Genomic DNA, 25,189 nt, shown 5'->3' on the forward strand with positions numbered 1-25,189 from the left:
TCTTGGCTCCAACCTTGGCAGCCTTTGGAGCCTTCTCCACATTGGGATCAGTGTTCTCTGTGGCCTTTGGCTTGGGCTCCTTGACCCTACCTCTGACTGCAAGCTGGTAAGGGAGAGTGATCACACATTATATTAAACACCAAGCCCATGTTCAACATGTTTGTCATAATGTTGACTTATCTAATAAACACCACTTTATATTCAAAACTGGTACCATGAAGTTTGGCTCATTTGGCAGGTAAGCTACTATCACATTCCGAAAATAAAGTCCATTCAACTTGGATCACATTTTTCTTGATTTAATTACTTGGGTTAACAAAGCCTAGTTGCCACAAGGAGCCTATTAAAGTAACTGTCCAGTGGAGATCTCAGTTTATATTCATCCTGCGTAGGGATGTTACGTTTGATGCCTGAGCTCTGAGGCATGCGTTGAAATCACAGTGTGCCGATTTCCGTATCACTTTATCTGAAGCACGTGATCAATGACGTCCAAAGCTTCATTTCGTCGAACAACCACCTGATTGGTAGAAGACAAAAAGGCTACACTGCACACACTCTATGGGGTGTGGGACATAATCTATAATAATTTGGCTGCTCTAAATTCTTTAGACCAGCAGGTGCCACTAGTGTGCACTTGATCAAAGCCTTGAGAATATAACCTATTTTAGACAATTAGCTGGAAAATCTCAATGCTCCAGGAAGCTTTGTTTCCCCATCACTAATCCTATTTGTAGCCAAAGCATAATAATAAAATAAAAAAAACAAACACCTAGACTTGTTACACAAAACATACAGTTTCGATAATGCTTGCCATTTCCTCATTAAACATTATATCGTGTTGGCTCACTGGCTGAGCTGGCCAATCATTTAATATTGATTTGATTTAATATTTTTTTTATACAGGTATATGCCCACACCATTCTGTTGTTGGGGTACGTCCAGGGCCTGATTAACAAAGGGGCTTCCCAGGGCTGACGCGGTTTACCTGAACAGGCGCTGCCATTTAGGTACCAGTTAGAGCATTCAAGGTAAACTGATCAGTCCGAGTAGTGTGAACTCGCTTCTTCTTCTCTCCTCCGTTCCTTCCATCCTTTCCTTTCCTTTACTGAGCTTATCAGTTTACCTTCACTGCTCTGGCATATTATTAAACATGACTCACCTAACATAAATGCAATATGAAAACCCTTCTACATTTTAGAGATCGTCAAACTCTCAACCACAAATGCAGGGTTTTTGTAGTTAAACTTTGTGCAGCAGTTAAAAACTTAAAACAGAAGTCGAAGATAAATATTTTTCTCAGACAGACAAGTTAGTTTGTTGGTTATAAAAATCAAATTGTCGGCAGTAATGATACAAAATAAAGCTTGAGAACCTAAAAATAATTACAGATAAATGATTCTGAATGTTCAGCCTCCTTGTCCTCTGCAACATGACATTAGCTCACAGTTGTCATATGAGACATCTGTGGTTTTCCTGTGAACAATCTCCACATCTACATTTCTATTGAAACATGTATTCTTTGTCCCAGTCACAGCCACCATCTTCTGTAAAGTCAGACTAACAGTATGTATGTAGCTCTCTAAAAAATGACATTGTTCATCCCTGATATGGCTGGTCATCTGTTTTTGGTCATCCTCCTTTTCGGTGAGTTATTTTTCCGCTCCGTCTGTTTGTGCTACAGGATATTCCATTATTCTTTCCCCTCTTTTAGTCTTTTACTTTAGGAACTCTTAATATTTCAACATGTTATGGTTATAATAAGTGTGTCTTATTCCATTGATCATCCTATTGATTTATATTTCTCTGTCATTATTTTACATTTTGTTCAGATAAGAATGACCACTGCTTGATAACATGGCTGTGAATGCATTACAGACTGTTCCGCTTCACCAACTTGTGTAAAGTGTTCCCATCTCATGTTTTCTTATTTTTCATAATGGCAAAGAGCATGATAATGACCCATTTTGTTATGTCCAGATACCTTCCAGTACATCAAAGCCAAAGGTCAGTATCATTATTATGAATATAAAGCTGCAATATGTAACTTTTTGGGCTACCAGACAAAACAACGGGTTACCAAAATATTCAAATAATGATTGACATATTTTCAATAAAAACGTTATTTTGATGAATTCATCCATACAATTTCATTCTTCCACGAGATGCTGTATACACTGGGTATACAAAACATTAACATTACATAGACTGACCAGGGAAATCCAGGTGAAAGCTATGATACCTTATTGATGTCACTTGTTAAAGCCAATTAAATCAGTAAATAGATGAAGGGGAGGAGACAGGTTGAAGACATGTATTGTGTATGTATACCATTCAGAGGGGGAAAGGGCAAGATTTAAGTGCCTTTGAACGGGATATGGTAGTAGGTGCCAGATCTGCAACAGTGCTGGGTTTTTCACGCTCAATAGTTTCCTGTATGTATCAAGAATGGTCCACCACCCCAAGGACATCCTGCAAACTTGACACAACTGTGGGAAGGATTGGAGTCAACATCGGTCAGCATCCCTGTGGAATGCTTTCGACACATTGTAAAATCCATGCTGTGACTGTTTGGTATACTCCGTGTATTCCCGACACAAATCTAGGGTTGGTACCCAAGCCAGCTGGTCGATCATTCTAAATGTTCCATTGTCATGATGGCTGTCAACGTTCTTATCCCTTGCTTGCTAGCTAGGAAACTTCGGCTAACACAGTCACGTCAAACAGTGCAGCCAGAATAACAGCAAAGAAGCTGCATTTGCATTTGTTTAAGCTGTTTTCCATAATTTTTGGGGGGGATTTATCCATATCAATGAGCTAATGACTCGATGCGAGATTTCGCCTAGCATAGAAAATGTGCTCTCTCTCCAGGACACTATTCAGAGGAGCTAGCCAACTACAATACACAGTTAACACAATTGTAACGGTTGTCATAGTCGTTCTCCTCCTCAGACGAGGAGGAGCATGGATCGGACCAACTCGCAGAGTGAGTAGTGCTCATGATAATTTATTAAAACGAAACTGAACACTAACACAAAACAAAATAATAAAAAGGAATACAACCGATAACAGTCCCGTGTGGCACGAATACAAACACGGAAACAAACACCCACAAAACACACGTGCAACCCCGGCTGCCTAAGTATGATTCTCAATCAGGGACAAACGATTGACAGCTGCCTCTGATTGAGAAACATACCAGGCCGAACACAAACATCCCAACATTGAAAATCACACATAGACAAACCCACCCAACTCACGCCCTGACCAACTAAATAAATACAAGAAAAAGGAACAACAGGTCAGGAACGTGACAACAATCAATTCAAACTGAAGCTGGAATGACAGTAAATTAGCTGCATTTCGTGTTTTTCTATTGGCATTTCTTTGAATATATCCATAAAAATTATACTGATTCCTGATTTTGACTGGCTAAGAAAAGCTGCCAGACTGTCTCATCCCGACACATTTGTTCATTACTATGGGGCAGCTGGAGGTGATCAAATTTCAATATTGAAACAAAGTTGCAAACTTTGGAGACAGACAGCAAGGTTAATACAATTCTCTGCTGTTGAAAACCAAATGCTAGTCTAAAATAAATGGGATATAATATCTAAATGCTTTTTACAGTGGAGATCAAGTTTATAAATTGCCTGGCTGGGCTGATGAGATAGTGGATTGAGCAGTCAAATGGAATAGTGAATAGACTATTTTTTTGTGTTTGCAAACGTTTGGCGCATCTCTCTCATGCGGCAACGTTTGCAAACACAAAAATAGTCTATTCACTATTCCAATTGACTGCTCAATCCACTATGGTGACAGAACATGGGGGAGTTTTTCTCGAACGCCAACAAAAAAAGCCTTTATTTACATGTTGCATATGTTTGCATTTCATACTACTTTTGAATAATAATTGGAGTTGAAGGCTTGTATGAATGTCCTGCTTAATATAATGTTTGTGTCATCATCGCAAATCAACCGCATTATACTTAAAAATAACTTCAACTTCAACCAGTAAAATGTCTCTTTGGCTATCTTTTGCTACAGCCTATGGCCATGTCAGTGAGTGTTTAGTATTCTAGCTAACAACTTGCTGCATCCAAAATAGTTATTTTACAAAGATCACAACCAAATATAATCTTAGTGACTGTTCAAGCAAGAATCTAAACACCATTGTAAGCGTAGGAGAGCCGGCAAAAAGTTATTTTGTTTAGAAGTAATAAAAACGTAAATCTAGGCTATGTTGAATGGGAGCAGATGGTGTGGCTTTCTTACTACAGCCAAGAGTTACGCGCATCTGTACATGATGTCACTGTGTCATTCACCAGAAAGTATGGAAAGCCATTTGGGTCTTTGCATTTCAAACAAGATACACGTGAAATAACACTGTTTGATGTGTCAAGTCAGCTTGTTGACCAATCAGGATATGACTGTACGTCACATAATCATTTAACAAGTTCGTTACTTTTTTACGTAGTTATTACAGATTGATTACACTATCACTTGTATTTCATATGTCACAGCGATTCACCGATATGTATGACGCTGGTAAAGTTTTGTCTTGTGCACCTGCCGCTGCAGCACAAGCACAGACACACTTCCCCAAGCTCTGGGACAGTTCTGGTCAGAAAAAAATCCATCACTTCCGTTGTTTGGCTGTGCCCATATAGCAACGTTCCAAAATGAGCATATGTCTAGGTGGAAGGATGAAAATAAAACACATTTACTCATAACAATAATACGTTTTGAATGAAAGACATGTCCTTAATCTTTTGTTTAAATGTTGGCAACCGTTTTACAAAAGCCATCAAAGCCAAGGATTATTGTGTGATAACTCCCTCCTAAGGGCTGTTCCTGGCACCGGTTCTCATTGTTTTTTGCTTAAATAGACAACAGTGTCTTAATTGTTTTTCTCTTTCAAACTCATATAATATTAAGTGGTACATTATCTGTATGAGTAGTTAAACATTATAATTTATAATTCAATTAAAAACGACACTCCATCATCCCTCTGATCTCACAGATCTTCCTCGGCCCAGTCTGACAGTCAGTTCTACAGTCATCAGAGAGAGAGACTCAGTTCAGCTGGACTGTCAGACTCCTCCATCTGTCTCTGAGTGTTACTTCAAAATAGAAGGGAAAGTAGAATTCACCCTACCATCACCCTGTCAAAAAACACTCGCAGGAACACTACTGGTGAAGTGGACAGGTCAGAGTTCACCAGCTGAGGTCAAAATACAATGTCAGTACAGTGCTAGAGGTTCACAGTTTAGATCCATATACAGTGAGCCGTCAACAGTCACAATTCAGGGTAAGAAGACTATTTGAATGGTTGTAAACAATGTACTGTTGTGCCATCATTACCATGTTCCTCTTGTGATATGTTATCATACTGTGTGTTGTCATAAGCTATTACATGAATCAATCAAGCAATATATTATATCTCCTTAATTTCCCATACTGTCGCTTCATGAGGTAATGGACTCAAGATCCTTAAGTCTGAAATAACAAGGAGGGATTAGGGAATCAGTACATTTCTCAAAACCACTAAATGCTAATTGCTACATTCCTCTATTCTCACAGACATTCCTCAGCTGACAGTGAGTTCAACAGTCATCAGAGAGACAGAATCAGTTCAGCTGAGTTGTGAGACTCCTCCATCTCTCCATGTGTCTCACTGTTACTTCTACAGAGAGGGGGGTAAAAATCTTCTAGACTCATCGTGTACGCAGACAATAACAGGAACAGAGCTGCTCAAGAGGGCAGATCAAACATTACCAGCTGTGGTCAAATTGACGTGTTACTACGCTGTAGGGAGGTTTCACACATCTCCTTTTAGTAACCCTGTCTCAGTCACTGTTTTGGGTAAGTAGGTGGTTTATAAAATTATACACTTCACTGTTATTGTCACGGATAGCTAGGAGTGGTGGGTGTGGAGTCATGCGCAGAGAGCAATGCTTCCAATGCATACGTTTATTAACTTCTTGACGGTAGGAGGCAGAATTTTTTTGTTTGGAAAAATAACATTCCCAATGTAAACGGCCTATTTCTCAGGCCCAGATGCTAGAATATTGACAGATTAGGATAGAAAACACTCTAAAGTTTCCAAAACTGTCAAAATATTGTCTGTGAGTATAACAGAACTGATTTTGCAGGCGAAAACCTGAGGAAATCCAACCCGGAAGTTTCTCTTATTTTGAAAAATCCCTGTTCCATTGCCTGCCTATCCTCTATTTAAAGGGATACCAACCAGATTCCTTTTCCAATGGCTTCCACAGGTTGTGAACAGGCTTTAGACATAGTTTCAAGCTTTTATTCTGAAAAATTAGCGAGATTTATCAAAACGCGTCAGTGGATAGCCAGGTGTCCTTTGATTAGTACATGCGCGCGAAAGTTGTAGCTCGACATTTTCTTTATCTATTGTATTGAATAGTTTAACGTCCGGTTGAAATATTATTAATTATTTATGTTAAAAACAAACTGAGGATTGATTATAAAAAACGTTTGACATGTTTCTACGAACTTTACAGATACTATTTGGAATTTTCGTCTGCCCTTCATGACCACTTGAGCCTGTTGATTTCTGAACATAACGCATAACGCATAACGCATAACGCGATAAAAATAATATTTATCGAAAAAAAGGAACATTTATTCTGTAACTGGGAGTCTCGTGAGTGCAAACATCCGAAGATCATCAAAGGTAAGCGATTCATTTTATTGCTTTTCTGACTTTCGTGACCAATCTACATTGCTGCTAGCTGTTCGTAATGTTTCGTCTAGTGATCGATAAACTCACAAACGCTTGGATTGCTTTCGCTGTAAAGCATATTTTCAAAATCTGAGACGATAGGTGGATTAACAACAAACTAAGCTGTGTTTTGGTATATTTCACTTGTGATTTCATGAAAATAAATATTTTTTGTAATCTTTTTTGAATTTGGCGCTCTGCAATTCAGCGGTTGTTTACGAAAATGATCCCGTTAAAGAGATCCGTGCGCCAAGAATTAAGCTGGGTCTAGCCAACAAACAGGCAAAATGACCAATAAACAGGTATGTCCCCAAAACCAGGGAAAAATAACAGACAGCAAAATACGTATAAGCAAAACAATTTCACCACTGACAGTGAGAATAAGCCCGCACAAAAGCAGGCGGGCCCTGGAAGTTTAAATATGCCATAATTAACAACAAATAAGTAACAGGTGAAAACAATCAAGACAAAACTAACAGAAAATAAAAATAAATCGGTGGCAGCTAGTAGACCGGTGACGACGACCGCCGAGCGCTGCCCGAACAGGGAGAGGAGCCATCTTCGGTGGAAGTCGTGACAGTTATACCGTATTAATTATGCTCGTTCTGAAAATGAGATCTTCTGTCGTATTTCCTAAACTCCTTCATTTCACATAATGATAGGATTTACTGTACTTTGTACAAACATAAATGCTGACATAGTTGAAGATTTGATCAATGGATTTTCTATACTCTTAGTATGTATGGATTACCTGTAATGTTTTTTAAATGCAACGTTCAAAGAGACCCACCTCCTCCCAGGCTGACAGTCAGTTCTACAGTAATCAGAGAGAGAGAGAGACTCAGTTCAGCTGAACTGTCAGACTCCTCCATCTGTTACTGTGTCTCACTGTTACTTCTACATAGAGGGGAGAGATCCTAAACCCTCACCCTGTATGCGGTCACTCACGGGGACTGAGCTGCTCTCCAGGGCAGGTCAAAGTTCATCTGCTGAGATCAAACTGAGATGTTTTTACACAGTAGAAACTTACTATCCATCGATGCAAAGTGGTTCTGTGTCTCTCACTATTCTTGTTGAGAAATGTCATATTCAGAATGTCTTGAATGATTCTGTTTAAATCACAATCTCATCCAATGTCATTTATAAAATAGTTGTTGTGAAGACAATAAATATTTGAAATGTACATGTCAAAAGTAGAGTTCTAAGATCCCACGGCAAACAACCACAGAGACAGGCCAAAGTACAATCAAAGGTTCTTTATAAACTCTGCTTGACACAATAATACACTCTATCAATACGGCCCTATTAGAATCGTATAAATAGGCTGGGATTTAGGGCTGTAGGCTAACTAGAAGCAATGAGCCAAACTAACACAGCAGTTGATTCCCGATCGGTGACCAATGTTCATTCGGGTCCTTCCGAGCAGGGTTTGTTCGTTCGGTTCTACCCGAGCAGGATTAGTTCGGCTCTACCCGATCAGGGTTTGGCTCTTCCTCCCGAGCCGGGATCGTTAGTCGATGGCTGGTCTGGTAGTCGATTGCTGGTTTGGTGTTCAATGGTAGGTCTCCTTCTGTCCCTCGCTTTGCACCGGCCTGGCTGTGTGGTAGAGTTGGGTGTAGCCTCTCAGATGCGTCAGGTGTAAAACATACAAAAAAAAAAAAAAAACATACAATTAGAGCAGCATGTACTGGCCAACAATTGGGATCACACTCCCACGTTCGAAACAAGTACTTTCCTTTAATAGTGCTGTAGAGAGCGTTGTGATTTGTGTCTTTCCCACAGCAGGGGACCAGCGGAGAGGTGCAGCGAATCGGTCGAGAGGTCCTTGGTTCAGCTCCTTTTAACTCTAATTCTGGGGCGTATTTAGCAATTGGTTTGGGGAGGGAGGAGGTGATAGCTGTTAGCTGGCAACAGCTGTTTCAATGTCACTTTAGTCCATGCGAATCTGTGGAATCATAGCACATCATACAAGCAAGCAAAACATTCCATGCTATTCAATTGGATTTCACACGTGAGAACGTAAGGAATTAAGTGAAAGGCAATCGTTGTAAACACACAGCACACATGATTAAACATCATAAATATGCATGATATCAAATAGGACATGCTGATACGTACTATAAAGAGAATGGCAGGCTCTAGTTTAGTAAGAGTCAGTGTCACTTGTGACATAAACATTACATTCAAAAAGAGTGATGCAAAAAGGAGTCTCTGTTCTTTCCTAACAGATCCAAAACCAGATATTACAGTCAATTTTGATGTGTACTTCACCGTCATCTGTTTGATTCGTGGATCCGTCAGTCCTGACATCACCTGTAACCTGTATGTTGGAGAGGAGAGTCAGCCATCCTTCACAGCAAAGATCTGGAAAGAAAAAAGCAAAGCTTCCAAACAGTGGTTCTGTAGATTCACTGTAACTGAGAGTGACCTGGTCAGTAGTCTTCAGTCAGTGAGGAGTAAGGAGGTGAGCTGTGATTACAGAGTGAGCTCAGGACCAAACTCTCTCTCTCCACGCAGTGATGGGAAAAGCTTTGCACGTGAGTCGTTATCTAAACAAATCTATCAGGGCTGCAGGTCTTCATGATCTAACTCACATTGATTTTAGCATCTTCTTAGTATGACTATGTTAATTCTGACCAACAAACTAAATACCACATTTCAATCCCAAATCATTTCAGATCTGGTGGGAGTTCCCATCAGTGATCCAACAACTATACAGACACCTTCTATAGCAGGTAGGACACATATTTGTGCTTTTAAAGTGGCACTGATGTTATTTTAAAGCAAAGCAAGTTTCAGCAATAAGAATAGTTGTTTTAATGTGTAAATGAAGCGGTTCTGTTAGTTAATTAAGCTGTTCTGTAGAAATGACACCAGCCTCAACACCAATGTCTGGGATCATCAGCACAAGTAATAGAATGTCTGTGTTCATCTAGTCAAGTGTTTAGATCGTATCTATGCGCTGTTATGCTTCTGCTGTTAGATAACATGGTGACTTTATTCTAGGAAGCTGTCAACAACAATCAACACCTTATCTGTCCTGAAAGACTTTATCACCTTATGAATTGGTCTTATTATCTCTATAATGAGGAGAAATATAATCTACCAGGGCTAGAAGCCACCTGTCCGTAGTGATTTTTATAGTCCTACTTTGCCCATTTTGAAAATACTTTTTATAAAGTATTTCAAAAGGCCAACAACACCATGATAATCATTAATACGATCATTAATAAAATGCCAATTTCATTAATATGTGTTTTCTCAGTGGGTTTGGCTCCAGGTCCTAGATCTACTTTGCCTCCCAGCACGACGGTTAGTCCTACAGAAGGTGTGTTGGGCCTCTAAATGACCATCTCAGCAAATACCAATTGTAGTCAAGAGTTTAGATTACGAGCCTGTAAAATGAAGTGAACAAAATGTTAATGTGAAACCTTATTCTTGTGTAATTATATTGCTTCCCAGTAGTTTCGACTGTTACTTCTACTTTGACCCCAGACACCACAGTGAGATCAACTACCAGTAAGTAGGCCCACTAATTTTAACTTACATGTATATTTTTGTTAACATTAATTCACTAAAGCTCCATCCGATTTATGAATTGACCCATTCATTGCTGCTTGTAATTTCAGTCCAGATTTGTGTACTTTTAGTCCATCTGATTTGAAGGTAATGTTTAGTGTACTTCTCTCTTTCTCCTTATTGAATAACCTCAGATCTTAAATTAATTTACATGTGTTCTTGTGTAATCTCTTCTCACCAGGGTTGACCTCTCCTTTGACCCCCAGCACAGCAGTGAATCCTACATCAGGTGTGCTAGTCATCTTTACCTAGTTAGCAGATAGAACCTAAACAAATAGAATAGCTTTATTTTACCCAGGTTTTTACTCACAAACTTCTCCTGATTAAAAAAATAGGTTTATATCTCATTAATTAAATCAACCCATTTAAATACCTTTATTTTTGTATAATCAGATCCAATGACTTTGCTTTGCACCAGGTTCGACCGCTAGTTCTACTTTGACAACTGACACCCCAAAGAGTCCACATGATTTTAGTTTAGTGGCGTAATAAGTTGTGTTGTGTGTTGATGTAACAGTATAACTTTAAACCGTCCCCTCGCCCCGACCCGGGCGCGAACCAGGGACCCTCTGCACACATCGACAACAGTCACCCACGAAGCAGCGTTACCCATCGCTCCACTAAAGCCACGGCCCTTGCAAAGCAAGGGGCAACACTACTTAAGTCTCAGAGCAAGTGACGTAACTGATTGAAATGCTACTAGCGCGTACCCGCTAACTAGCTAGCCATTTCACATCCGTTACACTCACCCCCCTTTCAACCTCCTCCTTTTCCGCAGCAACCAGTGATCCGGGTCACGGCACCAATGTAACAGTATAACTTTAAACCGTTCCCTCGCCCCGACCCGGGCGCGAACCAGGGACCCTCTGCACACATCGACAACAGTCACCCACGAAGCAGCGTTACCCATCGCTCCACAAAAGCCACGGCCCTTGCAAAGCAAGGGGCAACACTACTTAAGTCTCAGAGCAAGTGACGTAACTGATTGAAATGCTACTAGCGCGTACCCGCTAACTAGCTAGCCATTTCACATCCGTTACACTCACCCCCCTTTCAACCTCCTCCTTTTCCGCAGCAACCAGTGATCCGGGTCAACAGCATCAATGTAACAGTATAACTTTAAACCGTCCCCTCGCCCCGACACGGGCGCGAACCAGGGACCCTCTGCACACATCGACAACAGTCACCCACGAAGCAGCGTTACCCATCGCTCCACAAAGGCCGAGGCCCTTGCAAAGCAAGGGGCAACACTACTTAAGTCTCAGAGCAAGTGACGTAACTGATTGAAATGCTACTAGCGCGTACCCGCTAACTAGCTAGCCATTTCACATCCGTTACATTGACTGTTATTAAACAGTCTCTCTCTTGCATGTGCCCAGGAGGTCAAAGCTCCACAGAAAGCGTTCTGGGTAAGCATCCATCTCCAGCTGACTACCTGTCTTTTCTCAGACAAATTAGACATTTACAGGAAGGAAGTGAAGTTTACAATAAAAAAATATTCTATATTATTCTCAGAAAATAAAATGTCTATCTCCAACTCCTTTACCATGTAGGTCCATTGCTTGTTCAAGAGGTGTTGATATCTGATAGAGTTTTGGTTAATACATCCCATGCCTCAATTGTATTTGCCCGAGCTTTGTTTATCATGGCCACTGATCGCTCTATACGAACAATATCTTGAAAATATGATAACCATGTTTGAGGCAAGAGGATTGTAGGGGTAATCCACTAAGGATAACATTTTTTGCTGTTGTTAACCCAGCATTAATGATTATTTTCTGAACCAGTTATCATTCAACAAAAATTAAGGTGGATATTCACAGGGAAACACATTTTTGTAAGGACATTTGGAACATGTGACCAGAACTGGGACACCACAGGACATTCCCAAAACATTAGTGTTACAACAGTATTCATACAGCATCTCTCACATATTGGAGTAGGAATCAGCTTCATCTTAAAACACTTAATGGTGTTGCATAACTTCTATGTATAAGCTGGTGTGCTGGGTTTTTAGAGGTAACAAATACATTTTCCTAAATGGTATCCCAGTTCAGGTCAGGCCCCAATCCCTGCATTTCACGGTTCCATACTAGAGGGACACCCAATGTAGAGCATTTAACAGACAGCAGGCAATCATAAGTGGCTGAGACCATTCTAGAAGTTAATGAAGGGAATATCCATGTAAGCATTATGTGGGATGTTAACGGGGCATCCCATGGTACACCCTAAGCTTTTAAGGTTCTGGGTTTTAACAGTAATATGCTAAATTATGTAATTGTGAGCATTTAATCTTTCTACTGACTGAGTTGTGTTGTTTTCTAACAGAAATAATGAATACCTTTCTTCTTGTGTAATCAGATACAGAATTGACTTGTATTACTTTCCAGCAGTTTCGACTGTTACTTCTACTTTGACCCCTGACATCACAGTGAGACCAACTAGTAAGTATCCCTTACTTTACAATTACATTTTTAGTTCACTCTCATTCACTAAAGCTCCAACAGGTTTACTCATAGACTTATTCATAGCTGCTTGTACGGTCACTCTACTTTGTTGTACTTTTCTTAGATATGAATGGCCCCCGGAGGGGATGGCTGCCGTTTTACGGGTTCCCAACCAATTGTGCCATTCTGGGTGTTTTTTTTGTTGCGTTGTTTGTAACTTGTTTTGTACATAATGTTTCTGCCACCGTCTCTTATGACCGAAAAGAGTTTCTGGACAATAAGAACAGCGATTACTCACTGGGCGAAGATTTTTTCTTTCATGAATTGAAGGAGAAAGATCATTCACATGAAGAGGAGACGCCGATACAGTGGCCGCAGATTCTGATGCTTGGTGAGATTCCATCTGCAAGTCAATAATCCTGCTTTACCATCCATATCTTATGTTTCACTGAGTCATGGCTGAACGAGAACATGGATCATATACAGTTGGCTGGGTTTTCCGTGCATCTGCAAGATTGAACAATACACCTCCAGTAAGACGAAGGCTGGTGGTCTGTGTCTATTTGTCAATAACAACTGGTGTGCAATCTCTAATATTAAGGAAGTCTAGAGGTTTTCCTCATCTGAGGTAGAATATCTCATGATAAGCTGTAGACCACACTATTTACCAAGAATGCTCATCCAGAAGCAGCGCTCCTAGTGGTAAAATATTTTACCTAATTTCTACCAGCATGTCAAATGTGCAAACAGAGGGAAAAAAATCTCTAGACCACCTTTACTCCATACACAGATATGCATACAAATAGCTCCCTCGCCCTCCATTTGGCAAATCTGACCATAATTCTATCCTCCTGATTCCTGCTAACAAGTAAAAACGCAAGCAGGACTTACCAGTGACTCGCTCATTACGGAAGTGGTCAGAATACACGCATACTAAGCTACAGGACTGTTTTGCTAGCACAGACTGGAATATGTTTTGGGATTCATCCGATGGCATTGAGGAGTACACCACATCATTCACCGACTTCATCTGTACGTACATATTCCAACCAGAAGCCATGGATTACAGGCAACATCCGCACTGAGCAAAAAGCTAGAGCTGCCGCTTTCAAGGAACGGGACACTAATCCGGATGCTTATAATAAATCCCGCTATGCCCTCAGACGAACCATCAAACAGGCAAAGCAGTAATACAGGGCTAAGATTGAATCTTACTACACTGGCTCTGACGCTCGTCGGATGTGGCAGATTTGCGGATTACAATGGAAACCCAACCGTGAGCTGCCCAGACGAAAGCCTACCAAACGAGCTAAATTCCTTCTACGTTTGCTTCAAGGCAAGCAACACTGAACCATGCATGAGATCATCAGCTGTTTCGGATGACTGTGAGATCACTCTCTCCGTAGCTGATGTGAGTAAGACCTTTAAACAGGTCAACATTCACAAGGTTGCAGGGCCAGATGGATTACCAGGACGCATACTGAGAGCATGCACTGACCAACTGGCAAGTGTCTTCACTGACATTTTCAACCTCTCCCTGACCGAGTCTGTAATACCGACATGTTTCAAGCAGACCACCATATTCCCTGTGCCCGAGAACACCAAGGTAACCTGCATAAATGACTACTGGCCCGTAGCAGTCACATCTGTATCCATGACGTGCTTTCAAAGACTGGTCATGGCTCACATCAACACCATCAACCCAGAAACCCTAGACCCACTACAATTCACATACCGCTCCAACAGATCCATAAATGACGCAATCGCTATTGGTCTCCACACTGCCTTTTCCCACCTGGACAAAAGGAACACCTACGTGAGAATGAAGTTTGCTGACTTAAGCTCAGCGTTCAACACCATAGTTCCCCTTCAAGCTCATCACTAAACTAAGTACCCAGGGCCTAAAATCCTCCCTCTGCAACTGGATCCTGGACTTCCTGATGGGCAGCCCCCAGGTTGTAAGGGTAGGCAACAACAAAATCTGCCTCATTGATCCTCAACACAGGGGCCTGTCAAAGGTGCGTGTTGAGTCCCCTCGTGTACTACCTGTTCACCCACAACTGCGTGGTCATGCACGTCTCCAACACCATCATTAAGTTTGCAGACGACAGAATGGTGGTAGGCCTGATCACCGACAATGATGAGACAGCCTATAGGGATTAGGTCAGAGACCTGGCAGTGTGATGCCAAGACAACAAGCACGCTCCCATTCACATTGACGGGGCTGTTATTTGTACATTTCTCTTCTCATCTCTTCTCACCAGGTTTGACCTCTCCTTTGGACCCCAGCACAGCAGTAAATCCTGCATCAGGTGTGATGTTCATCTTTAGTTAGTACAACTGAGAGAAAAAAATACATATTGTCTTACCCAGGTCTTTGTATTATTTTTTCATCACAAATGTGCCTAATTACTAGAAAAGAGGTTGATATTGTATTGATTAAATCATCCCATTAAGATGCCTTATTGTATAACCAGATCCAATGACTTTGCTTTGCACTAGATACGACTGTTAGTCTTACTTTGACAACTGACACACCAAAGAGTCCAACTGAAAGTGAGTGAAACTGACTTTGCTGATAACTACTTTGTTGAGGGAAAATGTACTTGTTGTGATTGTGATATGTTATTGCCTCACCTAGCTATCTTAAGATGAATGCACTAATGTATGTCACTCTGGATAAGAGCCTCTGCTAAATTACTTGTCGCGGAAATTACCATCAGGGACACCTGAAGTCAATATGAAATTAATAATTCTTTGTTATCAGCAAGCTGGAGAGGTTCCAACAAACTTAATGTACTATAGTACACGTCGGTCGGGAGCTCTGCCGGGGAAGTCCCATTAGTTGTCTTATATGCTGCTTAAAGAGACAAGTTATATTTGCAAGATTTAGCTTATTCATTATTCATCATTAATTCATCATTAACGTTTGGTTCATGCATGTGACCAACCAATACCTCTTGGCTTCTTCTCTTCAAGCTGAGATCTTGAAACTGAGACACCCCTTTCGGTTTTCAAAACAATGTTCTTGGCGTACTGCCAAATTGCTTATACTGATAGTGAGGATTCCTCCCAGTCACGATCAATCAGTCACTTGCATGAACCCAGTCTAATTGGTTATTAGAAAAGCACAAACATAAAATGTTCCTTCACAGACTCAAATGTAAAATGCGTATCTAACTAGCTGTCTTTTCTCACATATATGAAAACGGAAACGTTTACCAAGACTAATAATAAAGTGGTATTCCAACACTTGTCTAACATTGAAGTATTTACATTTGGATTAAGAGCTAATGACCTCTTCTGATGACATCATGTCAACAGCGGTGCAATTATGGCAGACAGCAGTGGGTATGGCTTCTGGAGTGGGCGTGTTCCTGATGGGATTGACAGCTGTCTGTCTCTGCAGGAGGATCAGTGAGTACTTCTGATTCTGCATAACCAATCATTTGCAAACATGTTCCTTCTCATATTAATGTAAGTGCCTTTGACATGGGTTAATCTTTCAACTCCTTTTGGTGATATTGTGTAGTGTAGGCTATATTCAATATCATTCATTTAGCCTAATTTGTTTTTCAGAGAAGAACAATTCTCAGAGGTAAGAATTCCCCTTGTGAATATGATGCAGATTGTATCAACCTTTAGTTCTGTATTGTCCATGATGAGATGTTCTTACCACAACCTTCTTATACTTTTATGTTGTACAGACCTACAGCCAGACAGGATGATCACAGACAATGTATGTTCCAAACAAAATACATCAAACACTGCACACACTACTAACACAACTACACACATGCATGTACAAACACATATTCTAATTTCATTTTCATTTTGTTTCTGTTGTAGGTGATTTGGTGATGGGAGCTAAGAGCAGTGCAGGCATGTTGGATTCAAGGGATGCTGGGTTCTATTCTCTCATCACCTCTGTACCGTCCACATTTTTGCCCTCAGGTGAGTTTGTAACAGAAGGTATTCTGTCCCTGTCTTCCTGACCTGGGATGTGAATTTGGGACCCTCAGTACAATACCACTTAATCACTCAATGCCAACCAAACTAACTTACATTTTTTAGCCAGAGCATCTTGAAAGCGTGAGAAAAGAGCTGTAAGTCTCCAGGGTGGTTTGAGTCAGGAGGAGAAGTGTGAAGGGACATCAAACCCTGTTATTTTCACTTCTTCTGACCCCCCCCCCCCCCAGAAAAAACAACCTCTTACTTGTGTCTTTGTCTCTCTCTGTGAGGTGCAGGTCCTGTGAAGCAATCTGCAAATGAAGATGTAAGTACAGCAAAATTAATTACCTTGGATATAGATACATACTGGTTTTCGGACGGACAGACAGACAGTCTGAGGGAAAATAAGGATCTTTCTCTCTCTCTTTCCTCCAGGCTGATTCAGAGAATGCAGGGGTCTACAGCCTGATCACTTCTGTACCATCCACATCTATACCATTGGGTTTGTCTATTTAACTCAATCCCAATGATTCATAACATGTAGGGCTTTTAATAGGACTCAAAGTTGTTTAGGCGTGTATGTTGGTCTGATGTAGTCATATCAGTAATCATGTATGTATATAAGTTAGACATAAGATAATGTGTTAGAGCATGAGAATAGAGCTGTACTTCTACAGGATGGTTTGAGTCAGGAGGAGAAGTGTGAAGGGACATTAAGTACAGCAAATTGACAAGCAACCACACACACACACACACACTCACTCACTCACTCACTCACTCACTCACTCACTCACTCACTCAGGCTCCCTCTGTGTTGTACAGGCCCTGTTGAAGAAAATGGAAAGTCATCTGAAAACGACAATGTAAGTTCAGAATCACCCACTGTGTTTGATGATTGTGAACGGCTCTCTGTTTCAGATTGATGTTACATTACATTTACATTACTGTAGAATTAAAGGACTGAAGTTAAACTGTTTGTTTCTTTTCTCTAGTCTGATACGTACCACGTATACAGCTCAATCCCCGACAGACCAGCATCCTCAGCCCAGCCAGATGGGTTGTACAGTCTTCTGCAGACACACTGAAACTACACCACTGGCTCTCTGTATGTCTCACAGAAATACTGTTTCTTTCAGGATGTCCTTTATTTATCACACATCATGTTACTGTAAATAAGTATCTAATACATCTACTGCAGTGCCGTTTCTATTTATAAGCGACATACAGTAAGCAGCCGCTAGAGGCCCCTCCAGAAAAAAACGTAGGATAGTAGAATACACAACGTGCAGTTTCGAAATGTGGTTCTGCATCAGCAGTTTTTCTCTTGTTATGTCAGTCACTGACAGTCACTCAATTATCCCATGTCAGCTAAGATTTTATAGATTGCTAGGCCCAGTTAGTCTCGCCAGCTATCTAAGTCTTGTAGTAATGGCCAAATTACTGCCCAGGGGCCCTGACCTCCAGGGGGCCCCCAATGATTTTGTTAGTCACTCTCACTCAGATATCAAATGAACATGGCATAAGTCATGGCAAAATGTTTAGAATTGCAGTAAATTAGCTTTAAAACTGAATTTTAATTATTTCAACGACAACGGCACCACGTGTTGAATTTCAGGAAATTTGCTTAATAACTGCAAAGTTCTCTCTGACCCATGGCAAAATGAGTAGAATTGCAGGACATTAACTTTAAAGCTGGTGGGCAAGTCTTGCTTAGGGCCCCCAAAATGCTTGGAACTGCCGTAATTCACTGTATCACAAATAGACACCTGGCTTGTGTTACATGCCTATCCATAATATTTGTTCATGTGTTAGTATTTTTATTTGGGGATTTTGGAGGCGTCTGGGGCATACTCCCCTTTAAACATTTTTTAAGTAAATTCCCAAGTAAATATATAGTGTATTTATATCTATTCTGTCATCTGTGTGATGTCTCCTTCCATAACGGTTTGATACATTTTACTAAATAGAATATATTTGTGATCAAAATTGATAGATACAGACAATTTTAAATAAATAAATATGTAACATATTCACACATAATGCAAAAAACAGGCAAATTAGGAAATTAAGATAAATTAAGTCATTAAGATCCAAAGTGGTATTGCAAAGACATTTTTCTTGGTGAAATTCATCTTGCGTTGAAATATGCTTATAATATAATCCAGATGCACCCAAAAAATCTGGGGGAAAAGTATAATTTTATTTTAACAATTTTTGCGGCAAAAGTTAGCAAACCCCAAAAGCTTGATCTTACAGCAAAAGTATTGATATTGATATTGCCCACATACTTTGTTACAAGCTACAAAATATAACATTTCGGTTTTACGTTTTTTGACATTGTTGGCAACATCAGATAATCAAAACTGAAAAATATAGATTTCCTAAATGCTATTCAAATCTCCCAATTTCTCCATGTTTACTTATTAACTTGTTATTTTCTAAGTTCCCAGTTGAATTTCAACTTACTCAGCACCTCAGTCGCTCCTTCAATGTGCAGTGTTGTAGACACATTCTAGCCTTGAAGTCCAATGACTGCGGAGTGGTTTAGATGTAAATGGTGTGAGAACACAACTTCATTACATGTTTGTCCAGTTAATATGAGCTTCCATTCTGTTTCGATGCACACTTGAGCCCAGCGGTCAGGAGGGTCGATTATGCTATGGGGGTTGGCTTTGTTTGTTGAAAAAGGGGTGGCTCCCCCCTCACCTCCCATATACACTGTACACATTGTACATAGATCTTTCTATTGTGTTATTAACTGTACGTTTGTTTATGTGTAACTCTGTTGATGTTTTTGTCGCACTGCTTTGCTTTATCTTGGTCAGGTCGCAGTTGTAAATGAGAACTTGTTCTCAACTGGCCTACCTGGTTAAATAAATGTGAAATAAAATAAAATAAAAAATAAATCCCTCTTCTATAAGACCTTTAAGGTACAGCAAATACAAATCCTATGTTTCTTTTCTCCGTTTGAAATGCTCTCTTCTGTAAAACAAAAAAGTAAGCAGAATAAATTGACTTTGACCATTCCCTCATCTTTGTTAGTATTTTACATGATTTGATCTTGATTATTCAAGATAATGCAAAAACTATGTACTGTTGTCTATGTCACCATTTTCCGGCCATTGTTGAAGATCAAGGTGCTACTTTTCCTTAAATGTTTCTTTCAGTCCATATACAGCGCATTCGGAAAGTATTCAGACACCTTGACTTTTTCCACATTTTGTTACGTTAAAGCCTCTGTAAAATGGATTAAATAGTCCCCCCCATTTAATCTACACACATTGCCCCATAATGACAAAGCAAAAACAGATTTTTAGACATAGGTTTTTAGACGTAAACACTGAAAATGATATTTAAATAAGTATTCAGACCCATTACTCAGTACTTTGCTGAAGCACCTTTTGCAGCAATTACAGCCTCAAGTCTTCTTGGGTATGATGCTACAAGCTTGGCACACCTGTATTTGGGGAGTTTCTTCCATTCTTCTCTGCAGAACCTCTCAAGCTCTGTCAGGTTGGATGTGGAGCGTTGCTGCACAGCTATTTTCAGGTCTCTCCAGAGATGTTTGATCGGGTTCAAGTCCGGGTTCTGGCAGGGCCACTCAAGAACATTCAGAGACTTGTCCCAAAGCCACTCCTGCATTGTCTTCGCTGTGTGCTTAGTGCCATTATCCTATTGGAAGGTAAACCTTCCCCCCAGTCTGAGGTCCTGAGTGCTCTGTAGCAGGTTTTCATCAAAGATCTCTCTGTACTTTGCTCTTTTGTTCTTTCTCTCGATCCTGACATGTCTCCCAGTCCCTGCTGCTGAAAACATCCCCACAGCATGATGTTGCCACCACCATGCTTCACCATAGGGATTGTACCAGGTTTCCTCCAGACTTGATGCTTGGCATTCAGGCCAAAGACTTCAATCTTGGTTTCATCAGACCAGAGAATATTGTTTCTCATGGTCTGAGAGTCCTTAAGGTGCCGTTTGGCAAACTCTAAGCGGGCTGTCATGTGCCTTCTACTGAGGTGTGGCTTCCGTCTGGCCACTCTACCATAAAAGCCTGATTGGTGGAGTGTTGCAGAGATGGTTGTCCTTCTGGATGGTTCTCCCATCTCCACAGAGGAACTCTGGTGCTCTGTCAGAGTGACCATCGGGTTCTTGGTCACCTCCCGGACCAAGGTCCTTCTCCCCTGATTTTCCCAGAGACAGATAATGCTTAGTCCCGGACTAAAAATATTATTCAAAGGACAATTTACATATTATCTGTATTGTGGTTGGTTCTACTGTGAGGGAGGCAAAGTGGCCTACATTCTCCTGCAGCAGTCACAGACAGTCTACAGATCGCATACCAACCAGTACATGTATGCTGTCACGTATCCACACCTGCAAACAGGTGCACGAGTGCACACATACACACGCACCCACACACACACACCACAGTCGGGTAGAAAGTTAGACGAGACTCTTGCCGCATCCTGTCCTTCTGAAACTTCAGTCTATAATATTTCAGAGACTAGTTGTGTTGAGGAGATTGACAGAAGTACTGTTGAACCAAACCTCAGATACATCTAACTGAAATGTTTCAACTACTTTACCAGACAATTTTAGCAAGATATAAAAAAACAAATTTAAATTCACCCCCCAAAAACACCAACATGAGAAATGTATTAATGCTTTTGACTATTACAACAAAGCATCTCACGAGTGATGAAACCCCACTTTTCATGCTATATTTCCATGGAAATGTTCAGTGTCGTTGTTTACTGCTTATGTATCTGCACCTCTATTGTTAAGCTAATAACTACAGTAGATAGGGGAAATATTGCCTCTAATGCACACTGTGGAGAGTCATATGGAGCCACAGCAAGACTGTTTCTTGTTTCTTACTTTTGGATGTTGGCAATATATACTGCAGTTGTACATGAAACCTGCTTTTTATTGTGCAGTGTAGTTAAAAAGAAAGCCTGAATAGACTATAGTTATTTCCTCTGACAGATAAGCAAATGATTTTAGCTCATGTTAGGAGCAGGAGACATTTACCTCTAATCACATCAGTTGATGGACTTTCATTGTGGTTTTCCTGTGAGCAGGCTCCTCGTCTTCCTCTCTATTAAAAGCATTCTCTCAGTCACAGACACCGTACTTATTTTGTAGTTTGTGATAGTCTGTTTCTCTGAAACATGGCGTTATTCACCCTGATCTGGCTCGTTATCTGTTTTTGATCATCCTCCTTTGATTTGAGTTAATCCTCTTATCCAACTATTGCACTAATATATATACACTGTATACAGCTATATCGTTGGTATTGAGTGTCTAATTTGATCGATTTGATCATATTTCATGTGAATATTGTACACTGAGTAAACAAAACATTAAGAACACATGGTCTTTCACCAATTTTATTGGATTTAGGTGAAAAGTTGGGTGAAAAAAGATCAAATACATTTTTCTAATCCAATCATTTTCCCACATTGATTCAACGTAATCACATTGTTTTTTGGTTGAAATTATGTGTAAACAAAGTTGATTCAATCAGTTTTTGCCCAGTGGGTAGTTACTAACATGATGTTACTGGTGCACTTTGACTGATGCCAATCTATACAAATGTTAAACGTTTGTTCTCAAGAATCATATCCCCACCATGTTTTTAATTTCCTTTTCTTAATCTCAAGTTCGTTCTCGATACCACATATTGAGTGTCTCGGTCTCGGATCCATTTTCACTCAGTCTTGACTTGGTCTTGGACAATAATGACTCTGAATTTCTTCCTTAAACCAGCCGAGTCTTTGGAGGTGGCAAAATGTTTTCTTTTGCAGTGACATTTGCTGTTTTGGACCTGTAAACACCGATCCTGTAGAGCAGTGCTGCCCAAACCTCTTCCTGGAGATCTACTGTCCTGTAGGTTTTCAGTCCAACCATAATTTAGCATACCTGATTCAGCTAGTTAAGGTCTTGTTGAGCAGCAAATTAGTAGAATCAGGTGTGTTAAATTAGGGTTGGACTTAAAACCCACAGGATGATAGATCTCCAGGAAGAGGGTTGGGCAGCCTTGCTGTAGAGGGCCTATGAGCTATTTCGTAAGTAGGAAACAATCGCAGTCAGTAAAGGTTAGGAATTTATTCTTCAATGATCATGGAAATGAAATAAACAGTAGGAAATAGATGCCGATTTCAATCGAATTTTAGAATCCAAAGATTAAATAAATAGGCCTAGATTTGAACTCTTCTCATCAAAGGCACATTATATTTAGCTACCTGTTCTTTTGTTATGAATAAGAGTATCATCACATACTGAGTGTACAAAACATTCCTAATATTGAGTTGCATCCCCTTTTGCCTTCAGGGCAGCCTCAATTCGTTGGGGCATGGACTCCACAAGGTGTCGAAAGCGTTCCACAGGGATGCTGCCCCATGTTGACTCCAATGCTTCCCACAGTTGTGTCAAGTTGGCTAGATGTCCGTTTGGTGGTGGATCATTATTGATACACACGGTAAACTGCTGAGAATGAAAAACCCACCTTTCCCAGTCAGAGGATTACGGCAACCGCACAGCGTTACTCACACTGAACGACTTTATTTCCAGAGGACATATGAGATGGATGTGGTTCTGAACAGAGAATAATATGAATGAATATACTAATAAACATAGCATGAGAATGAATGAGTAACAGCAATGAGCAATAATAATATTAACTGTATAACGAGATATTGACATAAGCAAAGGACTGTATAAGACACAGCATCAACTACTATTAACCACCAGCAAAGGTAACAATCAACAGTAAATGCACAACTTTCAATAATAACATCACTCACTTCTGTCCACGCACTCCATCACTCTTGTCCACTTGGAGAAAGACTGAGGAGGCTCTGACCTGAGCAGGTAGAAGGACTGTCAGGTGTCCTGCTCCCTAGCAACCTATTGGTGGCCTGGAATCAGAGGTCACTGGGAGTTGGGAGACAGTTTGTGATTGTCTAGTCTCTCTGGCAGTAAGTCCTCCACTGGCAGCTTCATTAAATAGTACCCGCAAATCACCAGTCTCAACGTCAACAGTGAAGAGGCAACTCTGGGATGCTGGCCTTCTAGTTAGAGTTGCAAAGAAAAAACATATCTCAGACTGGCCAATAAAAAGAAAGATTAAGAATGGGGAAAAAACACAGACACTGGACAGAGTCGCCTCTTCACTGTTGACGTTGAGACTGGTGTTTTGCGGGTACTATTTAATGAAGCTGCCAGTTGAGGACTTGCGAGGCGTCTGTTTCTCAATCTAGACACTCTAATGTACTTGTCCTCTTGCTCAGTTGTGCACCGGGGCCTCCAAATCCTCTTTCTATTCTGATTAGAGCCAGTTCGCACTGTTCTGTGAAGGATGTAGTACACAGCGTTGTACGAGATCTTCAGTTTCTTGGCAATTTCTCTCATGGAATAGCCTTAATTTCTCAGAACAAGAATAGACTGACCATTTTGAGCCTGTAATCGAACCCACAACTGCTGATGCTCCAGATACTCAACTAGTCTATAGAAGGCCAGTTTTATTGCTTCTTTAATCAGAACAACAGTTTTTTAGCTGTGCTAACATAATTGCAAAAGGTTTTTCTAATGATCAATTACCCTTTAAATGATAAACTTGGATTAGCTAACACAACGTGCCATTGGAACACAGGAGTGATGGTTGCTGATAATGGGCCTCTGTACGTCTATGTAGATATTCCATAAAGAATCAGCCGTTTCCAGCTACAAATATCATTTACAACATTAACAATGTCTACACTGTATTTCTGATCAATTTTAATAGATAAAAAATGTGCTTTTCTTTCAAAAACAAGGACATTTCTATGTGACCCCAAACTTTTAAACGGTAGTGTATATCAAGCAAGTATTTTTATATTCCACAGGTATTATCAGATTAACTTTTTCTTCAGATAATTATCACACTCAAGTAAAAAAATGCTGTAAACACACAAATACTTTAAGTAAAAAAGATTCTCACAAAAGTAGTCCACTGGGCCATTACTAGTCCTGTGTTAGCGGACTGATATAGATGTCTTCAACGCGGCTAACTACTTCCAGCGGCTCTGGAGAGTGATGAATGTGCTGCTAACGACCAAATCACTGTTAATAATTCCACTCGTTCACAGAGGCATGCACGATTAGACGTGAGACAGATCAAAAAGATAAGCATTCTGAGCTTTGATCACCGCTGGGAGCAATATATAGATGTTGGCCCATAATTGATTTTCTTTATTGTGTACAAAATATGTATTTTTACTAATGTTTTAAATTAGAGGAAATTACAGAGATCCAGACCTTGGTGTCCTCCTATGTTTTTACGGCCCTGCGGGGGAGGGATCTATATTAAAGAATTAATTTGTATTTATCCCCAATTTCGTGACTACGATCTTTTCTCATCGCTGCAACTCCCCAACTGGCTCAGGAGAGGCGAAGGTCGAGTCATGCTTCTTTCAAAACATGACCC

At 40.3% G+C, this 25,189-nt stretch overlaps 1 protein-coding gene across 1 annotated transcript in view; it reads left to right on the forward strand.

Moving 5' to 3' along the window:
• Positions 1–15,109, forward strand: part of LOC129851568 (mucin-2-like) — a 34,578-nt gene extending 19,469 nt beyond the window's left edge. The window contains exons 5-8 of the mRNA XM_055918177.1: positions 10,509–10,556; positions 11,707–11,736; positions 12,721–12,771; positions 15,039–15,109. Of these exons, the coding sequence (XP_055774152.1) occupies positions 10,509–10,556; positions 11,707–11,736; positions 12,721–12,771; positions 15,039–15,109 (200 nt within the window). The remainder of the gene's footprint in view (positions 1–10,508; positions 10,557–11,706; positions 11,737–12,720; positions 12,772–15,038) is intronic.
• The last annotated feature ends 10,080 nt before the right edge of the window (positions 15,110–25,189 follow it).

Source organism: Salvelinus fontinalis, chromosome 3, assembly GCF_029448725.1.
Source record: "Salvelinus fontinalis isolate EN_2023a chromosome 3, ASM2944872v1, whole genome shotgun sequence".
Lineage (NCBI taxonomy): Eukaryota > Metazoa > Chordata > Actinopteri > Salmoniformes > Salmonidae > Salvelinus > Salvelinus fontinalis.